Below are 20,864 nucleotides of genomic sequence, written 5' to 3' on the forward strand. Positions count from 1 at the left end.
AATGTGGAGTGTTACTAGGTAGAGGTCGTTTTGTGTCGTTTACTTGAGCTAGAACGTGTAACTTTACAGGGTAAATCTGTCACTGTGGTTTATGTTGCGTTACTTGTATTTTTTTGTTCAGTAAATTGTATTTGTGTGGTTTCTGCACAGAGCTGGGTCGAGCGTTCTAAAATACCGCTCGAGCGACGAGCGCTCTAATTTTCTCAAAAATGCTCGCGAGCATCGAGTTGTTTTGCAAAGCAAAACCGCTTGCGAGTTCCGAGCACTCCTCCTCGAGCGGTTTATCGCGACCACGTTAAAAACCACTACGTTACGGGAAAAGTGCTCTTGAGCGGAAAAAACGCTCGGGAGCGAAAAAAAACACTCAGGAGCGGAAATGCGCGAAATAACATTAAAATCTATGAAAATATCTATTAATTATAAATATTAAATGTACAATTATGTAAAATTTTGAACTGAATGCTTTGTAAATTTGCTAGTATCTACGTTTTTGTTCAGATAAATCATGGTGCGGAGCATCGAATATTTGCTCCACAAAGTTGGATACCTTGAGAAAAAAAGGCTAGTAGTACCTTTTCTGTAAAGTTCTCAGTATGTTTTTCTTTGGCCCAGATTTCAAAGTTGTCGTATTTTCGTATAAATTTTTCGATTTTTCGGGTACTAACGTGGATAGCGCAGCTTCAGCAGCTTGTTCAATATCCAAAGACTCGTCAATATCACTCATTTGAAGTAATTTTTTCGCAAAACTTTGCGGGAAAGACGGCAAGACGCTACGTTCAACCTGGTTCAACGTCAACGTCACACTTGACATTAAATAATGCATAAACAATGCCTTAGAAACAGATTGCCTGCCAACTTTTCAAAATGTTTAAAAATACTAATAAAATTATAAAATTATCAAATTCTCCTCTTTCACAAAAAATCTTGTATATATAATTCGTTACGAAACGACGTGTTGTCCAACTCGGCTTTGCCTCGTTGTAATAGAATAGAAGTAATAGGAACATTAGGTGTTATTACAACAAATTGTAATTATAACGGTACATATATTATAAAAATTTAACATTTCACATCACTAAGAATAGTAATCAAAATTTATGAGGTAGAGATTGTCTGCTAAAATTTTATTTCGATTTGATTTGTAGGAACAAATTGGTGTCCTTCCTTTTACCCCTAATCCCCATTTATATCTGTTCCATGGCTTTTCAATAGAGGTTAAATCAGGTTGGGCTAAGTGCACATCCCTTTACATTTCCAAAACACTCCTTCCCTTCTATTCTTGCCCTCAACCTCGTCTCTCCATATAGTTCCTTCATTCTGTCCTTTACTTTCTTGCCTATTTTCTCATCTTCCATACTTTTTCCCTTTCCACTGTGTCGAACGCTGCCTTTAAATCCATGAAAAACGCGAATACCTTTCCGCTATTTTTCTTATTCTGTGTAGGTACATATAATATGCAGTTGTTCGCTTCCTTCCCTTTTCTGAAACCCGTTTGTGTTTCCGCCAACATCCTCTTCTCTTTAATTTCTCTTTCTAGTCTTTGGTTCAGTATCATTGCATAAATTCTATACGCCGTAGTCATTATAGTAATTCCCCTATAATTTTCCACACAATCTTTGTTCCCTCTTTTGAAGATCGGTGATTCGACATAGCTCTCATAATAAAATTGTGGACTGTAGTAAAATGTTTAATTGCAAACCAAACGTGAAAATATACAAGAACATAAATTGCGACTACTACAAAAATGCATGTCAAAGTCATGCAAAACTTAAAATATATCGACGTCACTCATTCTTGCTTCTGCGCAATAACGACCTCCTCTGGTTTCCAGGATCGGACTCGACATCCTCCCCCCCTTGGAACGGCTGTTCAACATCTAGAGGCAGAGGACAGACCTTACGAACTGCTCTTGTGACTTCCGAATTCGGTGTTTTAACGCTGACCACCCGCACGATCCCATCTGAGCCAGGGTGTAGGTGTGTGATTCTGCCTAGGGTCCACATTTGTGGGGGGCGATGCTCCTCCATTAACAACACTGGGTCGCCGACCTTGGGTTGGACCCCCTTGCTTGAACGCCATTTCGACCTTTCCTGCAGACTAGTGAGGTATTCTAGATTCCAACGCTCCCAAAATTGTTGCCGGATGCGACAGATCTTTTCATAACTCTTCAACGAATTGAATGCTCGTTGTGTCACCTCCTTTTCGGGTATTGTCACCAGCGCCTCGCCAATTAAAAAATGGCCAGGGGTCAAAACGGAATAATCATTGGGATCGGTACTCATAGTGGTAAGAGGACGAGAATTTAATACGCCTTCTATCTGACATAAGAGTGTATAAAAGTCCTCATATGTAAAATGAACATTATTAATTAATTTGTATAAGAGACATTTTGCCGATTTTACCGCTGCTTCATGCAAGCCACCCATATGCGGCGAATTGGCAGGCATGAAGTGCCATTCGATATTATTTTTTGTGATAAAATTTTGCAATTCTTCATTTTTTGTTAATAAAGCCAACTCGTGCCTTATATTCTTTAATTGATTATAAGCTCCGACAAAATTTGTTCCGTTGTCCGAGTACAATTCTTTGGGAATGCCCCTTCTGGCTATAAATCGTTTCAATACTAGCAAAAAAGTGGAGGCAGTCAGGTCTGTGGCAAGCTCTAGATGTACAGCCTTGCTGACTCCGCAAACGAAAACACATAAGTAACATTTTATGAATTTTCTATTCCGTAATTTACTATCATTAATTAGAAATGGGCCTCCGTAATCAACAGAGGAAGTATAAAATGGCCTTACGGCGTTAGACCTCATGGCTGGCAAATCTCCCATAAGAGGACTATAATTTAACGGTTTAGTACGAAAACAAATGATACACTTCCTCAATACTCTTCTGACAACATCTCGACCGCCTAGAATCCAGTACCGCGTTCGTATAGTTGCCAGGACTGCTTGAGCACCCGCGTGCAAGAGTCTCGCATGCTCCTGCTTTATTAATAATTCGACATATTTATGATTTTTTGGTAGTACGATGGGATGTTTGCTATTGTACGACAATTGAGAATTCTTCAACCTTCCCCCCACACGAATTACATTATTGTCATCTAGAAATGGGTTTAATTTTAACAATCTGCCTGCCGCACTCGCATTACCCACTTTCATGTTTTTTAATTCAGCCTGAAAGGCTTCTCCCTGTACTGCCTTTACAACTACTAGCCCCGCCTCGGCCAACTCTCTACAGGTTAATACTCCTTTCGTTTTAATCTTGGCACAATTTTTGAAAAACCGCCTACACCATGCTAGCACACGAATTAGTTTAGTGAGAGTTGAAAATCTTTCGAATAACTCATAGCTTATGTTTACAACCGCGGTGAACACTGTGCTTGACGATCGCATCTCCAATGTTTCAGAAGTTTCATTTTTTACTTTAGAAGAGTACGTTATTTCGATGGATTCCAAAAACTCAGGGCCTTCAAACCAACGATTTTGCTGCAAAGTCTCGACAGAAACACCCCGTGTAACCAAATCCGCGGGGTTAAGTATACCGCTTACATGTGACCATTGACTGGCCTCAGTAAGCTCCTGAATTTTCCCAACGCGATTGGATACAAACGTTTTCCACGAATTCGCAGGCTTATTTACCCAGCATAGTACTATGTTCGAATCGGTCCAATAATGTTCTCTTGCGAATGCAAGCTTAATGTTCTTTTTTACGGTCTCAACCAATTGAACCAACAACACAGCTCCGCAAAGCTCCAAACGCGGCAACGTGATTCTTTTAGTTGGCGCGACTCTGGATTTTGCACATAATAACGCAACCCTGACTTCACTACCGTACACCGATCTGACGTAAACCGCACAACCGTACGCCTTCTCAGAGGCGTCACAAAATCCATGTAACTCAACATAATCAAATCTTTCTAAGACAACGTGACGAGGTATTTTCAACGCTCTTACCTTTTGCAATTCACCCCAGAACTTCGTCCAAATTTCACCAACGTTCTCCGATATCTCCTCGTCCCAACCTAACTGTAACGCCCAAAGACCTTGTATCAAAATTTTCGCAGATATTACTACAGGCGACACGAGTCCTAGGGGGTCAAAAATTTTGGATATCGCGCGCAAAATGTTTCGTTTGGTTAAGGTGTCTAATTCCTCGTTGTCGATTTCAAATTTTATGATGTCTGCTTTAGACTCCCAAATAATCCCTAAAGTTTTAGTATCCTTATCATCCTTAATTACGTGCTTATCGCCTACGCCCTGTATCGATTCCAATACCGAAATCTCATTGGAACCAAATTTTCTTAAATTGAAACCTCCCTGCCGTAATATACTCGTTATTTGTAGTCTAAGGGCAACAACCTCCGCCACGTCCTGTCCACCAGTAATCAGATCATCAATATAAAAATCATCGGTAATTACGCGACACGCGTGCTCGTACTTAATTTTGTTTTCATTCGCTAGCTGTCTTAGACATCTCGTGGACAAGAATGAGGCAGGCGCAGTACCATAAGTGACAGTTTTGAGTCTGTACAAATTTAATTTATCCTCGTCTCGCCATATTATTCTTTGCAGGTTTTGAAAATCCCTTTGTACCCATACCTGACGGTACATTTTCTCAATGTCGCCTACTAACACTACGTTGTGTTTCCTAAATCGCATCATTATTGAAAGTAAATCATTTTGAATCACCGGACCCACCCTCAATATGTCATTTAATGATTTTCCGTTTGTCGTTTGAGCACTAGCATCAAAAACTACGCGCAATTTTGTAGTGCTACTGCCTTCTTTCACGATCGCGTGGTGTGGAATGTAATAAATTAATTCCCCTTCATCAATATCGCTTCGGTGGTCAATCGATTTGACCAATTCCATATGGCCTAAATTGTGATATTCCGTCATAAAATCCGAATAATTGTTTTTCAACACGACATCTCTAGCCAATCGCCTTTCTAGGCTTAAGAATCTTTTTAAGGCTGTTGCCCCACTCTCTCCCAACTCGCACCCCTTAAGGGGGAGCTGCACGATGAACCTACCGTCGACGTCCCTACTCGAAGTGTTAATAAAGTTGACTTCACACTCTTCGTTCTCGCTTGCGTATTCGCGAGGTATTTCGAAATTCTCAACCTCCCAGAATTTTTGCAACTGACCTAGTAGCTTCACGTCTCGAACACAAGTATTGCAATTACGCTTTTGAACGAAATCCTCGTGCGTAATTTTTCCCGTAACGAGCCAACCCAATTGAGATTCTCTTAAGATAGGTTTATTTTTCCCCAACTCGAGTTTACGCGATAATAATATGTCATAAAATACTTCCGCTCCGATTAATATGTCCACCCTTCCCGGCACATTAAAATCCACATCTGCCAAGTTAATATCGGCCGGAATTTGGAAATTAATTTTGTCAAATCGTACCGACGGTATGGTGGCTGTAATTTCATTAATAATCAAAAATTTTAATGTTCTACTAAAGTCATTGTACATAGAACCAATCGTTACTTGGGCTTGGTTGTGAATATTACTGACCACATGACCTATTCCAGACACCGACACGTTTGTTCTTTGTTGCTTTAATCCTAACATTCGATAAACACCTTTACCAATGAAGTTACTATCTGACCCCGAATCAAGCAAAGCCCTTAGTGGAATATTTTTTCCTTGAGAGTTTCGTACCTTAACTATAGCAGTAGTTAGGAAAACGTGGGCGTTGCGTGTGTTACAATGCGCATTTAGCCTTTCTTCAATATCGTTACCAGCAGTGGAGGAATCTTGAATGACATCCGTCTCTGTACTAGCACGATGGAGATGTAGCACGCTATTATGTGCACGCTTGCAGATTCTGCACCTAGACGCCTTACAAAACCTTGCCGCATGACCCCTCTTTAAACAATTCAAACATAAACGCAATTCCCGAATCTTATTTATTCTATTTTCCACTGTCAACTTCACGAGCTCAGGACACTTATAAATGAAATGGCTGTCATTGCATATTAGACAATCATTTCTTGCTTCAGATCGGTCGGAAGCAACGTTCATTACAACCTTACTCCTAACTCCCTTATCAGTTTTCTCTGCAAATTTATCCCCTTTGCTCCCTTGTATGGTCTCTAATACGCGACACTTGTTAACTAGAAACTGCATTAAATCAGATAATTTTGGAAGGTCATTTGATTCCAAGGAATCCTCCCAGGCCTTACGCAAATTTGTGTCCAGTTTATTGACCACCATGTATATAAGTATAGTGTCCCAAGTACTAACGGGTTGTTTCAATTGTTGTAATGCACCGATATGCTTATTGAAATCATCGATAAGCCTACGCAAAGATGAAAAATTGTCCTTTATTAGCGAGGGCATGTCAAATAACGCTTGAACATGATGGTTAACAACGAGTTTTTCGTTTTCAAACCGTTCTTCCAGTAACTTCCACGCGATAGGATAATTTCGCTGTGAAATTTCCAAAGATTTAAGTACCTCTGCTGCAGGCCCCTTTAAACATGTATTTAAGTAATAATATTTTTGTATCTGGGAAATGGCGCTATTTGATTCTATTAGTGCAACAAAGGTTTCCTTGAAATGATACCAATCCTCGTATTTACCATCGAAAGTGGGCAACTGAATTACAGGAAGGCGTACGTTTTCTTTGACTAAACTTGTCTTATTTTCCGTCGATGAAGCATTGCTCACCGATGCGTCACCGGAAGACGCGATAACCGCCATGCGTTCCCTGGCTGAAGCAACGGCAGCGAAATAATTCGTCTCAAAATCGCGTTTTAATTCTGAATAATCGTTTCTATCTAATGATTCGATGTGTAAATGAACCTCATAAAATTCGTCGTACAAAGGGTCTATTTTATCTAACCTGGACTTGATTTCGAAGGCTGAAACATTCTCATTATCGTTAAGCCAAACGGCAAATTCGTTCACCCTACGTACTACACTATCGCGTTTTAATTTCGATACCTTTAAACTGGCCTTTATACGAATGCGTTATACAATATTGGTATAAATACAAATTCAATGAACGTACGATTATTGCCAGAATGATGCCTAATGCCCACCAACAATACTTGACTGTGCAATCGCGCTAAATTCACAATTTCCCAAGAGATTTGCACAATGACAACGAACGATTAAATATAATGTATAATGATACCATAAGCGACACTCATACGACAGAAATAAAGCGTTTTAAATGGAATAACAAATAAGGTGCGTAAATAAAACAATGGTAAGGACACTGACCTTGTTCCTCTTGTTAGCACGTGGTTGGTAAGCTTTTCGAACGTGACCTATATCGTTGCTATTCCATCTTTCAATATTATCGATTGTCGGCTTGCAATCACATCCGGGTCGTTGGACCATGAATCGACGTAGCTCTCATAATAAAATTGTGGACTGTAGTAAAAATGTTTAATTGCAAACCAAACGTGAAAATATACAAGAACATAAATTGCGACTACTACAAATGCATGTCAAAGTCAAAGTGATGCAAAGCTTAAAATATATCGACGTCACTCATTCTTGCTTCTGCGCAATAACGACCTCCTCTGGTTTCCAGGATCGGACTCGACAATCGGCATAATTACCCCTTGCTTTCATTCTTCGAGTAAACCCCCTTCTTTCCATAGCTCTTTTACTAGACTTCTCATCGAGCTTCTCATCCCATCCTTGATCCTATCTTTCACTTTTTCCCCTATATTTTCCCTCTTCTTTCTTTCTCCATCATTTCTCTATATCTATATAGACTATATAAACTTAATTTTATTACACATTTTGTTTGTTTTACAATCCTGCTCAAATAAAACTTTTGTCAAAAACACATGCGGGAGGGGTGTCAAAGTGGGTTTTAAAAAACGTTTTATCCCCCTAACGCTGCAAAGGGAGGACTTGTTCCGGAACTGCCAAAATGAAACTGTTTAACGGGTTTATTAATGGCGATCTCACTTTTCATTTCCTCCGCAAACATTTTGCGGCGTTAGAAGATAAAATGGTATACGAAGTAATAATGTTATTTTATGTGACTTGCGCTTAATTAATTTTTTTTCAAAGAATAGTATAGAATGGCCTATTAAGTAAGGAAAACCGCCAGCTTTATTAAAATATGGAATGCCTAACGGGGTTAAGCAAATAAATTTTCAGTTGCGTAAATGATTCTAAGTTTTTTAAATGAACTAGCAGTGTGTCCAGAGTGCATATTCGTAAATAGCAGCCGCGTTACGTTATTCCTTCGGAAAATTCCGCAGTATTTTTGTACAGGGTGTAAATCGAAAAGTGGAACATAGGCGTTTAATATGAGAAATTACTTTTTCTTTGCGCAAACGTTTCCTAATTATTTTACCCACTTCAAATAAAATTTATAGAGATATAAATTCTGTATCTAAATCATGTGAAACGATTATTCTACCTCTTCTTGTACGCAAAAAAAATTAATTATAAAGATTCTGTTTTCACGAGTTTTTAGTCTAAGTAGCCATGGACTATGTTTCTCTTTCATCATATTTCAACCGTTTATTTAGTCAGAACGTCATTAACACATTTAGATCTTTCTGTGTTATATATAATCGTGAATCTTCCCATTTTCCGGTCAAATTCTCGCATGATTCATGTTGAGTACATAGGGATGCCCTATACGAATTTCCTATGTCTACTTTTACATGATAAAAAGTCTTCTAAAGGACGCCTAACTTTATGCAACCAACATAACTACCTACAACAAATGAAGATCTGCCTGTCATATTAATTAATTTGAATACTATCGCTTTGTCTTTCGTATTCTAATTTTCGTTCGTGTGCGATGTATTCAACTAAAGAAAAAATGGATATTTCCAATTGGTATAGTGCCGAATGCCGATAACAGTTAAAGGAGCTTAAGAAGTTTATTTTCTGTGAAGCTAAAGCAACAATGTACAAGTCAGATCTTTATTTGTTTGAAGAAGTTATTTTGGTTGCATAAAATTAGGCGTCTTTCAGAAGACTTTTTAACATTTGAAAGTAGACATAGGAAATTCCTATGTCTGCTTCTACATGTTAATCGCTGACCGCTGTACATAGATTATTGCATGATCTATAGAATCGAACACTTTGGAAAAATCCGCACTAGATTTACAATTTCTGTAAGAAATCAAATCCTTTAAAACCATGTTTTGGCAGAAGAAAGTGACCTCGAAGATGCACAGGAACAGTAAACATTTTTGATCGAGGTTATGTATATCGGCAAATGTCGTTACGGAAAAACGCCCCAATGTATTTTTTTAATACAGTTAAGTAGAATATGTCATGCATTTTCCATAAAAACATGAAAGAGATTACGTACTAGCGGACTAACTATAGGAACAAATAAAATTTTAAATACATTTGTACATATGATCTGGTAATGAATTTTCCTGAAATTACTTAAAACGTGAATTTTAAATATTATTCAATGCAAATTATTAAATTATTGTAGATAGGATACAACTTTCTGAATTAATGGCCAAACACAACCTGCCAACGTAAATTCTTTCCCATATAAACTCTAATTGAAAATGATGTTCGAAAGTTCGCAACACCCAACATTTCGGTACTGAAATCAAATTCAGCAAATGAGAGTATAATACCTACTAACCATTATACAAACAAAGATGAATCGACTGTGCAGTAAAATATAAATGAAACTTTAGCTAATTAATTTGAGAATAGACCGAGAGATATTGTAGGTATCTGGTATACCTACTGTCACAAAACCAAATTATCTGCAGTAGGTACCTACCTAAAAATTACCCTTAGCGCCTTATAACATCCTTATTGATTCATGTAAATCAGAGTGTTGAATTATCACCTACCTACAGGTTTTAAGTGTATATCATCACTTTTTAGTCAGAGTTCAAATACGCCTGGATATCCTTTTCTGGAGGAAATGAGTTATGGTAATGGTAATGGTAATGAAATGAATCCGTTCATTTAATAATCAGAAATAAAGGACTAATAAATAATACCGGTATTTACTATTTTTCGAAGCTTCATTTCAATTCCGTTAGGGAATAATGACCAGGGATTAATAGCCCTCTTGCACTCAAATCACAAAATTTCTCAAATTAAATATCATCCATGCACACAAAACTCACAAATGCAAAAGTATAAATGTCAAACTGTTGTTTGTATTAAAATGGAAAAAATCTCAAGTTATTAAGTTAGTCGTAGATAAAGTAGAGTATATATTAATACTGGCTATTATTCTTTCGGAATTGTACTTCTCACCGCCGACGCAGCTCGATTCGTCAATATTCCTCGAGGATAATAGCTTATTGCCTTGTGATAATCTACTATTGGCAGCGTTTAAGATATTCCTCATTATGAATGAAAAGGATATTTTTGTAGCTGCAGTCTAGAATATCTTTGAAACTATGAGGCCAAATCTAAAAAAAAATACGGTTCCATATACGAGTACGAAAGGATCTAAGGCTTTTCACTTTCTCTATTATGCAAACTATTTTAGGGATGTCTTGTAACGATACATTTCTGTTAAGATTCAAATTTTAGGTAAGAATTAAAGGATGGAATTGTCCTTTTCAGTTTTCCTTGGAGAAAAGCTTTGGGGCATGGCATGGCCTACGCTTATTAGGCCATGCGGTTATAGTCCAAATGTGTAAAATCGCATACACGTACGAGTACGCTTGCAAATTTGTATTGAGAAATATCGCATTAATTTACACAATTACAACCGGACCTTTCTGTTGAATAAATAATATAGCACTATGATAATAGTTAAAGTGGAGTTTTGATTAGTAAACAAGGGAATTTTTTTACTTGTAACGATCGGATTTTTTAACAAACGAAATTGAACTTTTATTGAAAGTAATGAAAATTCATGGAATCGCTCTTTTATAAATCTGCCGAAAGACGGAAACTTGCGTCGTTTTTAATAACTATGCGTGGGGTCATCGAGAAGGAATTTTGGTTATTTTCATACTTACTTTTGGAATTTCTATTTTAATTAATTGAAATGAAAATACTCCTTTGACCTAGTTCAACTTTGTTAGACGTAAGATGTATTTTTATTAAATTAAAATTAAAGGTAGGTATACTTGTGAATAAGACAGATGTAAGTACCTATATAAAGAATGTAAGAAAAAGTGGAATTGAATCGACTTTGATTTTTGTCAATAAGTATATTCATTCAATCATTTCAAATTGAATTTGTATTTATTTATACCAGAGCGCCAAGTTTTGATTTTCAGATTTAAAAGAAAGGGTCAAACGTACTTAAGGTAAGGGCATTGAATAATAAATATGATTTATTGTTCAATGGTAAGGGCATTATTAGAGTTTGTTTGAGAACCAGCCGTCAATTCAATAATTTGGGTAGAAATAAATTTTGTAATAGTAGTAGGAAATCAATTTAGTACGAACATGGATATTCAACCCCTATAGTGTAACTAAATGGTTAGTCTCGTAGCACGTTGGTACGAAAAGTCACATTTTAATAAGCGGTACACGTTTTAACAGCAAAACTGTCAACTTCAGCGAATAGCCAAGAGATTTTCTCGTTCTCTTTAGATTTTTATAAGTCCAGTAATACCCAATTGTTGGATTTTTGTAATTTTTTATTTTGTAAACTAGTACACGTGGGTAGTTTTAACTATCGCATTACCAGAACTACTCTAAAACTAAGTGTTTCATTTTTAATCCACCACGCTCTATTAAGGATCTGGTAGTAATTGATGAGCAGTTGAAGTAATAGATGGTGGGATCAATTAAAATTTTCTTCATTTGTGTGGTCATATCCTAAAAAAATTGCATTAAACATAAAACTAGTACGTACACTACCTACGACTATTTATTCAAAAATGCTGTGAGCTTATCTCTGTCTTGGACCTGTTGTGTGGTAGACGAGGTGGTAGATATGTATAACAAAATAAACAAATTACTATCGGCACAAGTCTGTGAACTCAAGATGAGAAAATAAAAAATGTCCTCGTGTGAGATCGAAGGGACTTCAACCCATTTTTGTGTGGCAGATCAGTATTCTATTAGCCAGTTTTGACTCAACAATCAATTAGATCTTGTCGAAGGCTACCACATTTTGTGTGTCGGTACACAAGTCTATGGTCGGTACTCGCTTCCGACGTCCCGTGCACCCGCAATTCCCGTTTGAAGTTTTGACTTCACCATCAGGAACATCTCGTCGGGGGTTACCATATTCCTTTGCCGGTACCCACGTCCGAAGTCCCGCTCACCTGCAATTCGGGTTTGAAATTTTGACTCCAACCATCAGTAAGATCTTGTTGGGGCTACCACATTTCCTTTGTCGGTACCCAGTTCCGACGTCCCGTTCACCCGCAATTCGCATTCTGGTGGATTTCGCTAAAAAGCTCCCACAAAATAATACTCCATTTTTGGGTACGTCTCGTCATAGCTCGAGCTTCTGCTGGCGTCCTGGCGACACGAGAAAGAGAGGCCGCGCTTCGAGGCCTAAGAAACTGTTGGGCACCCAAAGTCGACTACCCCTTGAAGACGAGCGCCTTGCAACTTCGTTCATTTCGCCCCTAGGACAAAAAACAAAATTCCGTACTCCTCGTCTTTCCACAAGCGTCCTTCTACTCCGCATTTACTGCCAGCCAACCTACAAAAGTGAGATAAACAGCTACCTTTTTACAAATAAATTTGCAAAAAGTGCCCATTTTTTTGTAAGCATTGATGAAAAGATTGTCTCCTGGCATCACTTCTTTTAAGAGTAATGTAAGCACTAGTGGAAATACAACGTACTTTCCACGCTTTGGGCTTGCTGATAGAAACCTTTTTTTTAATGTCGCCGTCCTACCGATTATAGTCGCCTCTTACGACTCGCAGTGTCTCTGCGGTAGGGGTATTCTTTCCCGCCCCTACACGGGGAAATAATATACCAGACAGTACTAAAACGAGACAGTCGAAAAAAAAAATACTGGGCCTACGTACTGATCCTTAACCCTATCGATCATCTACTATAAATAATAGACGCCCGTTGCATTATTTGTGACCGTTGTTGAGCAGACACTGTTTACTCTCATTTTGAGAGTGGCCGCAGAGATAATTTTGTTACATTGTTGTATTGTCAGCGTGCATTTTTATGTTAAAGAATAATTTTCTGATTTTCCACTGAGTTGCACGTATCAAATTTAGAATATAAATACAAATACAAGGTGACCAACGAATATATTTCTGAAAAGTTGCGCGTACAGATTAGTTAATGAACTTGTTCCATGCAAAATACTTCTGGTTTTACCGTAAATTCAGTTGCACAGTATTTTACCCGAGACGTCTCGGTGGCCTCGATTAACATCGGAAAATTCCAAAGAATTTATTAAACAACTTTTGTTTAACATCTGAAATAAATCTTGGGCACGAATAGAAAAATCTGACATGAAGACTCTATCTGGGTCGCACAAAGGACTCAAACACACAATTAATTGATTCTGAAACGCATGAAACAAGTAAAACAAAATCCCTGAAAGAAAGAAAAGCTTGATTGGACATAATACCCCGCACGCACACGGTCGATGAATACAATTTTTTTCCCTAATGATCCAAATAATAAAATAAAAGCAGAGGCAGTCCAAAGTAAACCCGAGATGAAGTAGGTAATTGAGAGCGCCTAGGTAAAAGTAACAAGATGTTGATGAAAATCTAGTCATTTATTCCTGAGAGACGCACTTTCCAATGGTCAAAATAAAAACGAGTTCCTATGTGCCGTTTCTGAGATATTTGACAGTAAAAAGAGTATTTTTACATGGGCTCTTATGGACAGACTCGGTTTTTCTAAGCTAGCGAAGGTTTTTGTATCAAGACTTAAATGAGATGGGTCTCATTCGAAGCGAAATTTTGCGACAAATCTAAATATGCACGGAAAAGTACATGTTCATGATGAAATAAGGAAGATATTTACCACCGGCGCGGCGACTGCTCTAGTGGCGCGCTATGCATTTCGCGTTTAAATCTGGTGACTTTCCATCAGGTCTAGTATATCATTTCCGAAGCTTTGAAATGCAGTGGTAAAGGTTGTTGAACAACATTCAAATTATTGTAAGTAACTAATTGTAGTTTACTAGAGCCATAAAATAAAATGCACATTTTTAGGGAGACTAGTCAAGTTGATTACTGTAATAGGTACCTTTTTAAAAATCATTTATGACGTTTGCATTGTGCTGAGGTACAAAATACTACTTCATACCGTATTTTTCATTAGGTTTAGTTCTTAAAAACATTTATTTTGCTACTTTTAAGTAAGTAATAGGTAGGCCGAATACATCGCTTGACTTCACCCGAAAGCGCTCTAACTACTTTAATAAAAACGGGAAAACTTGGCGTGAAGTGAAAGAAATGGCTATAGACAACAGCAAATTTATAAAGAGTTGTTCTGCATATTAAGTGAACGCATGAAATAATATATTTATATAAATCATGATACCGTTGAGTGAAGATCCTTCACTCAACGATGATACACTATTGATGCATTATAACAACAGAACAAGTTATTGTTAAAACAATAAATACAGTTTACAGAGGGTTGTAAAGTTCTTTTTATTAATTTAACATTAATAATACTATACATCAAGCATTACATATGCAATAAATATTTCAAGACATAACACTATACAGGCATTTAAGAAGCAATTTATATCTAAGTATATTGTAAATAAAGCAATTCTGATCAGTAGTTTTTGATGTACATACTTATTTGTACTCATTTAGCAAACCCATATTTTAAATTGAAATTTATCGCATGTTTTAAATATTTAAACCATAATTTACATTTGTGTGCGTTAGACTCTGGGATTGTTATATTCAACCATTCCTTAGCATTAAGGAGTAATAAAAACAATATTGTCAGTTTTCAAAACTTTTTAAGCAAAAGTTATGTTTTGATTACAACAATAATAATCTAAAAATCTATGTTTAGACCTCCAACACCCTGTATTAGCATAAACAAGACATAAACATTTTACTTTGCATAACGGTATATCCTAAGAGCAGTGCCTAAAACAGCATCAAATGCATGAAATAAAAATTGTCGATTTTTACATATATTTACATTAGAAATTAACATAAACAGTTAAAGTAAGTTTGTCAGTTCTGCATTGTAAGCATTACAACTAGCTTCACAATTTATACATCACAAAATTTTTATGTACAGATACTTACATACACGATAAATGATCAAAGAAATAATATAATAAAAGCAGTGCCATGCATATGAAATGAACATATTTTTAACACGTTTGCTAATTCTCTTCTCTGAATGAACTCTTCAGGTGTCACAAGAAAAACAATTTAATAAAGAACAAAACAAAAATCAGTCTCTACAAGAAGAGTGGAACAAGTCAATGTGAATAATGTAGGAGTAGCAGCAAATATGTTAAAATATGCAAAATAAAAATGAAAATACTTAAAAAAATCACGTTGTTCACCGAACATAATGTAAAAAGACAATTTGTAGAATTAAAAATACACTAAAAACGGAATGGTGAAAGATAAAAGAAAGTTATATGTAAGTCGGTGAATTTTCTAAACTTTCCCTACACGCATCGCATATTTTATTGTCTTTGGGATTGACAAGGGTACATTTTGGACACTGCGATCCACCAATCGCCATGATGTCTTGTACTTTAGTTTTACTCTTAAAGCACATTTCACAAATTTCGCTCGAGGAATGATTGAGAAAAGTACATGTACTGCACTGCCACCTTTTCCAAGGTTCATCATCGTCCATCATATTTTCCTTTGATTTTAATTTCTCATTGCTTCGGGGAGTTTTTTGTTTACGCAGATCTAACGTTTTGCTGCTTAATACTGAATTAATAGTAGGTTTATCCCGTACTGATAAGGTATTGGATTTCACTACTCCGTTTTGTGCTTGTTTGACAATATGCTTTTTGTGGAGGACTTCCGCGTCACAGTGTTTGTTTTCCATATCGTTCGATTTACTTACATCGGAATTGTGTCGAATTCGTTCTTTCGAATACTTCGGTTGTATGTCGGTAACCTTTTGCTTGTCACTTAAATTTATAGTACTAACCGAGTTTTCCAAACCGCTCAATCTACCTTTTCTAGCGTCCTTGGTGGGTGATACCTTTTCCTTTCTAGCTTCTAATGACGGGCTAAGTAAGTCTCCTCTTTCACCTAAATCCTTTGAATAACCTTGACTTTCTAGATTTCGATACACATAATCCCAACTAGCCATCGTATCTGAATTGGATTCTTCCTTTTCACCTATACATTTATCGTTCTTTATTTTATATGATTCATTGGCTCTGTGCGGTGAGCTATTGGGACTATCCACCGTATCATAATGGTGGGGAGTTGGTGTATCAACTTCTATCAGCTGGCCAGTTGGTATCGTTTGGCAAGCGTAGGGTGGGGGTGGTGGTGGAACTGTATAACCATTAGGAAAACAATTAGCAGGATGGTGCATTGGTTTCACTAAGGACTGAGTGTATGTGAAAGGCACATGGTATGGAAAATGCTGAGACACTACTGGTGCGTAAGTTGAAAAGTTATTAGGATAATACCCATTGGTTCCATATATACATTGGGGAGCTAAAGGTATGGAAGCAATAGATGAGTGAGTATGCAAGGGTGGAAATGAGTGATTCGTAGAGAGTGTTGATGAAGAATGAGTATTATTTGTATACCTAGGACCAGCTGTAAATGAATCGGTACCTTGGGAGTAACTTCTAGTGTGCTGATGAAATTGACGTTCGTGTAAACGATAATTTAAAGCTTGAATTGATTGCTTTAGGCTACATAAGTGGGTCTCACGAAATTCCAGTATGTCTAACCATGTCGGCTTGAAATTATGTGACACTTCTTCCCATATGGCTTTCAGAATCTGCACAGAAATTAATACTATTAAAACGATAAACATCAATAATATCATATAATAGTGAATTTTCATTTTTAAAGAATGTGTATTGTCCTATGAGACACGATTTGAGGCTGTCAACCTATAAATTAACAAACGTCAATTAATTAATCGCCTAGATATGGCAAAAAAGGCAAACCTATTCTTATTTGTGGACGTATAGGAGATAATCAAGAGTATTGAAAGCTTCCCGTACTACGCTGTTACCATAAAAGCTACTCTTTACACGATCCGAGTGGTGTTCATACGACTTTAGTTTACCCTGAAATTCACATACCCACGACTACAGTGCCCTCTATCCTTGACCACCCATTTTGTATTGAAAGCATAGGGCTAATAGCAGTCCATGTACTATATGGTCTAAGGTTGCAGCCAATTAATCTAAAACCGAAAAAACTTCCAAAAATTGGAGTTAACCTAGGAGTTGATTAGCTTTTTGAACAACTGCTTTTTTTCATATTAGAGGGTAGCAACTGATGCAGGTCCATTTTCTACCACACCACAAACTATTGGCAAAGCAAAAATGTCCGAAACTTCAAAATTAACATTAAAGGGAATTTAAAAAAATTCGTTAAGCCGCTTGTGAACAAGAGGCGAAGGGTACACTTTCAAATTTGTTTTTTCGTTTTTAAAAGACCTCATGGACATTTCATCCCTTAATGAGAAAACAAACGATGAAATAATTTTTAATTTCTGATCAAATGACACAAATACCAAGTCTGTAAGTGGTGTAGTTCCGGAGCCTTTGTGACTCAGACAGACAGACATCAAGAGCGCAAAAGTGCACTAAAAATGTAAAATGTATTGATTAGCTTTAGTACCTCAAAAAATAAGTTATTTCATAATTTAATACATATTATTGGGTTATTATTTATCCCTTTACCCTTTCTCAAAAGGCCAGAAGGGAATCACTGACTGACAGCCAGCAGATATTTCATGTAATTACATAAGACTTGCGCCCAATTTAATTAGGATATAGGAAGATTAACCTGACGTAGGATGGAGAATTAAAATTTGTCACATCCGTTACATTGACACATAAATCACGGTTATATGCAGACCCTGCTGTAGGCTATATCTATGGAATGTAATTATATGATTCAATACTCTTAAGATCCCACATAAGGTCAACCTTTGCCCATTTGTTTACTGAGTGAATTCTGGCAAATAATGCCTTATCCCATTTTAAACATGCATTTGCATAGATACCCTGGTACCTTGACTGTGCACAATCATCGGTATAATAATCTAGGGTGAACATGACGATTAACAAATGTCGTATTTCTTACAGTTACAGTCCCCAATGGTCACCCACGAATTTGTGACACCCCATACAGTTCATATCTACTAAAGTCTTCTGCTTGACACAATATGCCTACCTGACACTCAACATAAGCAATTAAACAATCTTGAGAAATAGATATCACTCGATCTGGACAAATCGGCCCTTCAAATGCCAATATACCATCCCCATCATGTTTATAACCCATCACTTCAAATAAAACTTCGGCACCCACAAGATTAGAATCTATTTGGTGCTTATAAAATCCGGAATATAACTAAAAATATTGCTCGATTACATTGTAAACGAGTCATCCGACTAAACCTTTATCTGTTTATATTCGTTCCTCCAAGGTTGAGTAACAAGATTAGCAGCGTACATAGCAATTGCGTTCCATCCTAAAGTCGCTTTATATCCACTAAAGTCCTTCTTCGTGCTTGCTGATCGATGGAGAACGTCTGCAGTTTCCCGAAACATAAACTTCTGGTTGTGTGGCGCCAAGCAAAGATACTCGTGTATAATACCTACAAGAGCTTTAATTCAATATACCTTAAGCAACTCGTAGCCCACCTTCGAGAACATTGCGCTGCTTCAACTTGTTTGGGCTCTCTTCCATTTCTAGATAGCTCAGGTGTAAACTTCCAATTTGTTGCCAGAGTTCTCGTAGTCGGTCGTGCCCATAATTATAGCTGTCCATGTCGAAGATTTCAGAGTACCGCATCAATTAAGTCAGCTCTTCTTTAACCTCAAATAAGCATATTTAGAATGCACTAGATATATAACACGCACTAAAAATACCATTCGATAGTTTGCCAAAACTAATTTTGTACTTAACACATATCAGGAAGTTAAATTTAAACTTTGTGCCAAAATAATTGCATTACAGGAACATTTTAAATAAGAAAATAAAGTTTTAAACACAATCAAGAGATACTTGAATCGTTTTACAGTTTAAAATCCTTGTGTTTATTTGTACAAAATTCATATTCAATTCACAGGTTTGGTGAAACGTGAATTCGTTTTCAAAAATGTTCAATTTATGAATAATTAAAAGATAAAAATGTCAAAGACAAAAATCAAAACATAAAGGAAAACAAATGTCAGGTTGACAGAGCAGGGCAGGACTCGCACAGGTGTTGGTTACAAAAGTTGTAAGTTGCAAGTTTCCATTGGAATTTTGTTATCTTATCCTCACAGTTCAAAATTTTATAATTATTTGCATTCAATAAAAATCCCCATTCCATCCTTTCCTTCACATTACAAAATTAAAAAAGCGCAGGTCCGGATTAAGACCAGTATAAAAAAAGACACCACTAAAAATATGCGAGAAAAAATACCTACTATAATTGCTGAAGCTGAAATGTAAGTCCAGTATTGGGAAGTTTAACGGGCGACGCTAAATAAATGATGCGTTTTATGAAATATAGTTACAATATGTACAAAATAGTAACCGTGCACACAGCGAGCGCTGTCGTCGGAGTGAGCGCGGATGCGGGGGTCTTCTAGGGCTGGTGGAGCGTATTGCGAGGTCGAGCTGGCAAGGACCAACGCGTCTGCAGGCGGAGAGCTGGTTGTTTCTTGAAGTGATCGACATTAGGCCAGTACCCACATCACATCGTTAAAGACTTGAGTAATATTTTAAAGAATAAGTTTGCGCAATGTACAAATACCTATTGTAGTTTACGTTGGTATTAATATTTATTGCCTTTATTGATACTCGATCTATTTTCTAAAAGGTCAGTCACACATAAATATACCACCAAGATAAATTAAAATTTACTTTTTCTTTAAAGTCATGCAAAATACAAAAAAACCGAAGTACTTAGTACTTGTACAGTGTACTTCTACTTATGCATTATCATATTTCTTGTAGTTGTACAGTATAGTGGAGGTTTTTTTTCAATAGTTGTTACATCGCACTGCGTATAGGTATGTGGTGCAATGGTCCCACAAATCTCGCTTTCTACCTGCACTTACAAGAAAACAATTTGCATGTTTATTAAAACATAGGAACTGTTCCTTCATGTAGGTACTGCTTATCCGTAACTGCAAGCAAAACGTTTATTAGTCAAACCTTTGGATGTAAAACCATGTCTTGACTTTCCATTACTCCTGAAATCTCTTTAAATAGACGTTAAGTTTTCTGCAATTTTCCAATTTTCTGACTTTTTCTTTCCTTAAGAACCGCAGGTCGTTCTAAAGTTATTGCGGGACTAAGGGTAATACAGGGGTTCATTTTTATATATAGTTTTCCTTGTCAAATCACTACTTAATTAATTAGTACTTACTTATAGAAAGTGTGATATTTAAAAAAAAATAGAGATAGGGAACTTTATAGGTCCTTTAGGGATTTATAACCGCCATTTGGTCTCAAACGACTTTTATTAGCGCATTTTTTTTAATTAAAAAACATTTTTTATCTTTGAAAATAAATAAACGCCAGCGCATTTTCGAAAATGACATTTTTCGGATTTTTGACCTTAGCTTCGTTGAAATAATCAAACAACATATTATTTGTCAATACGGTTATAAAATTTCTAAAACGAGCTCTTGAAAGGGACGCCTCGAATTTGTAGTGAGCACAAAAACAGCATGGTAAAATTGGTCCCTTTCAATAATTCTAGAAAAAGACGAAGGAAGTATACCTAATTCTATTTCTTCTCAAACCAACGAAAGGTCCACCTTGCGATTATGCGAACCCAGTGTT

General features: G+C 36.7%; 2 protein-coding genes across 4 annotated transcripts; both read right to left on the reverse strand.

The window, feature by feature from the left end:
• Nucleotides 1-918: 918 nt before the first annotated feature.
• Nucleotides 919-7,361, reverse strand: LOC116164276. The gene is made up of 3 exons (XM_031478423.1): nt 7,242-7,361; nt 2,808-6,971; nt 919-2,777 (listed from the first exon to the last, which is right to left on the reverse strand). The coding sequence occupies exons 1-3, from the start codon at nt 7,359-7,361 to the stop codon at nt 1,785-1,787; spliced, it is 5,277 nt and encodes a 1,758-aa protein (XP_031334283.1). The 3' UTR covers nt 919-1,784.
• A 7,154-nt stretch (nt 7,362-14,515) lies between these two features.
• LOC116182561 (protein tamozhennic) lies at nt 14,516-19,234 on the reverse strand. 3 transcript variants are annotated; one of them, XM_031503108.1, is made up of 6 exons: nt 18,956-19,233; nt 18,728-18,902; nt 18,482-18,681; nt 18,255-18,434; nt 16,674-16,842; nt 14,516-16,385 (listed from the first exon to the last, which is right to left on the reverse strand). In XM_031503108.1, the coding sequence occupies exons 2-6, from the start codon at nt 18,876-18,878 to the stop codon at nt 15,496-15,498; spliced, it is 1,590 nt and encodes a 529-aa protein (XP_031358968.1). In that variant the 5' UTR covers nt 18,879-18,902; nt 18,956-19,233; the 3' UTR covers nt 14,516-15,495. The 3 variants fall into 3 exon arrangements, with proteins under 3 accessions (XP_031358968.1, XP_031358962.1, XP_031358956.1); XM_031503102.1 differs by having other exon boundaries at nt 14,516-16,842; nt 18,728-18,895; nt 18,956-19,234; XM_031503096.1 differs by having other exon boundaries at nt 14,516-16,842.
• Between the last annotated feature and the right edge of the window lie 1,630 nt (nt 19,235-20,864).

This window comes from Photinus pyralis, unplaced genomic scaffold (genome assembly GCF_008802855.1).
Source record: "Photinus pyralis isolate 1611_PpyrPB1 unplaced genomic scaffold, Ppyr1.3 Ppyr1.4_LG1, whole genome shotgun sequence".
NCBI lineage: Eukaryota > Metazoa > Arthropoda > Insecta > Coleoptera > Lampyridae > Photinus > Photinus pyralis.

Excerpts from the sequence above, each read along its gene's own strand:
- LOC116182561 (XM_031503102.1), bottom strand. The coding sequence starts at position 18,878 with ATGCGGTACTCTGAAATCTTCGACATGGACAGCTATAATTATGGGCAC. Across the intron at positions 18,682-18,727 it reads GCAGCGCAATGTTCTCGAAG|GTATTATACACGAGTATCTT; the intron begins GTGGGCTACGAG and ends AAGCTCTTGTAG. Across the intron at positions 16,843-18,254 it reads TTGCTTATGTTGAGTGTCAG|ATTCTGAAAGCCATATGGGA; the intron begins GTAGGCATATTG and ends ATTTCTGTGCAG.
- LOC116164276 (XM_031478423.1), bottom strand. The coding sequence starts at position 7,361 with ATGGTCCAACGACCCGGATGTGATTGCAAGCCGACAATCGATAATATT. Across the intron at positions 6,972-7,241 it reads GTGCTAACAAGAGGAACAAG|GCCAGTTTAAAGGTATCGAA; the intron begins GTCAGTGTCCTT and ends ATTCGTATAAAG. Across the intron at positions 2,778-2,807 it reads GAGATTTGCCAGCCATGAGG|TCTGTTGATTACGGAGGCCC; the intron begins TCTAACGCCGTA and ends TTTTATACTTCC.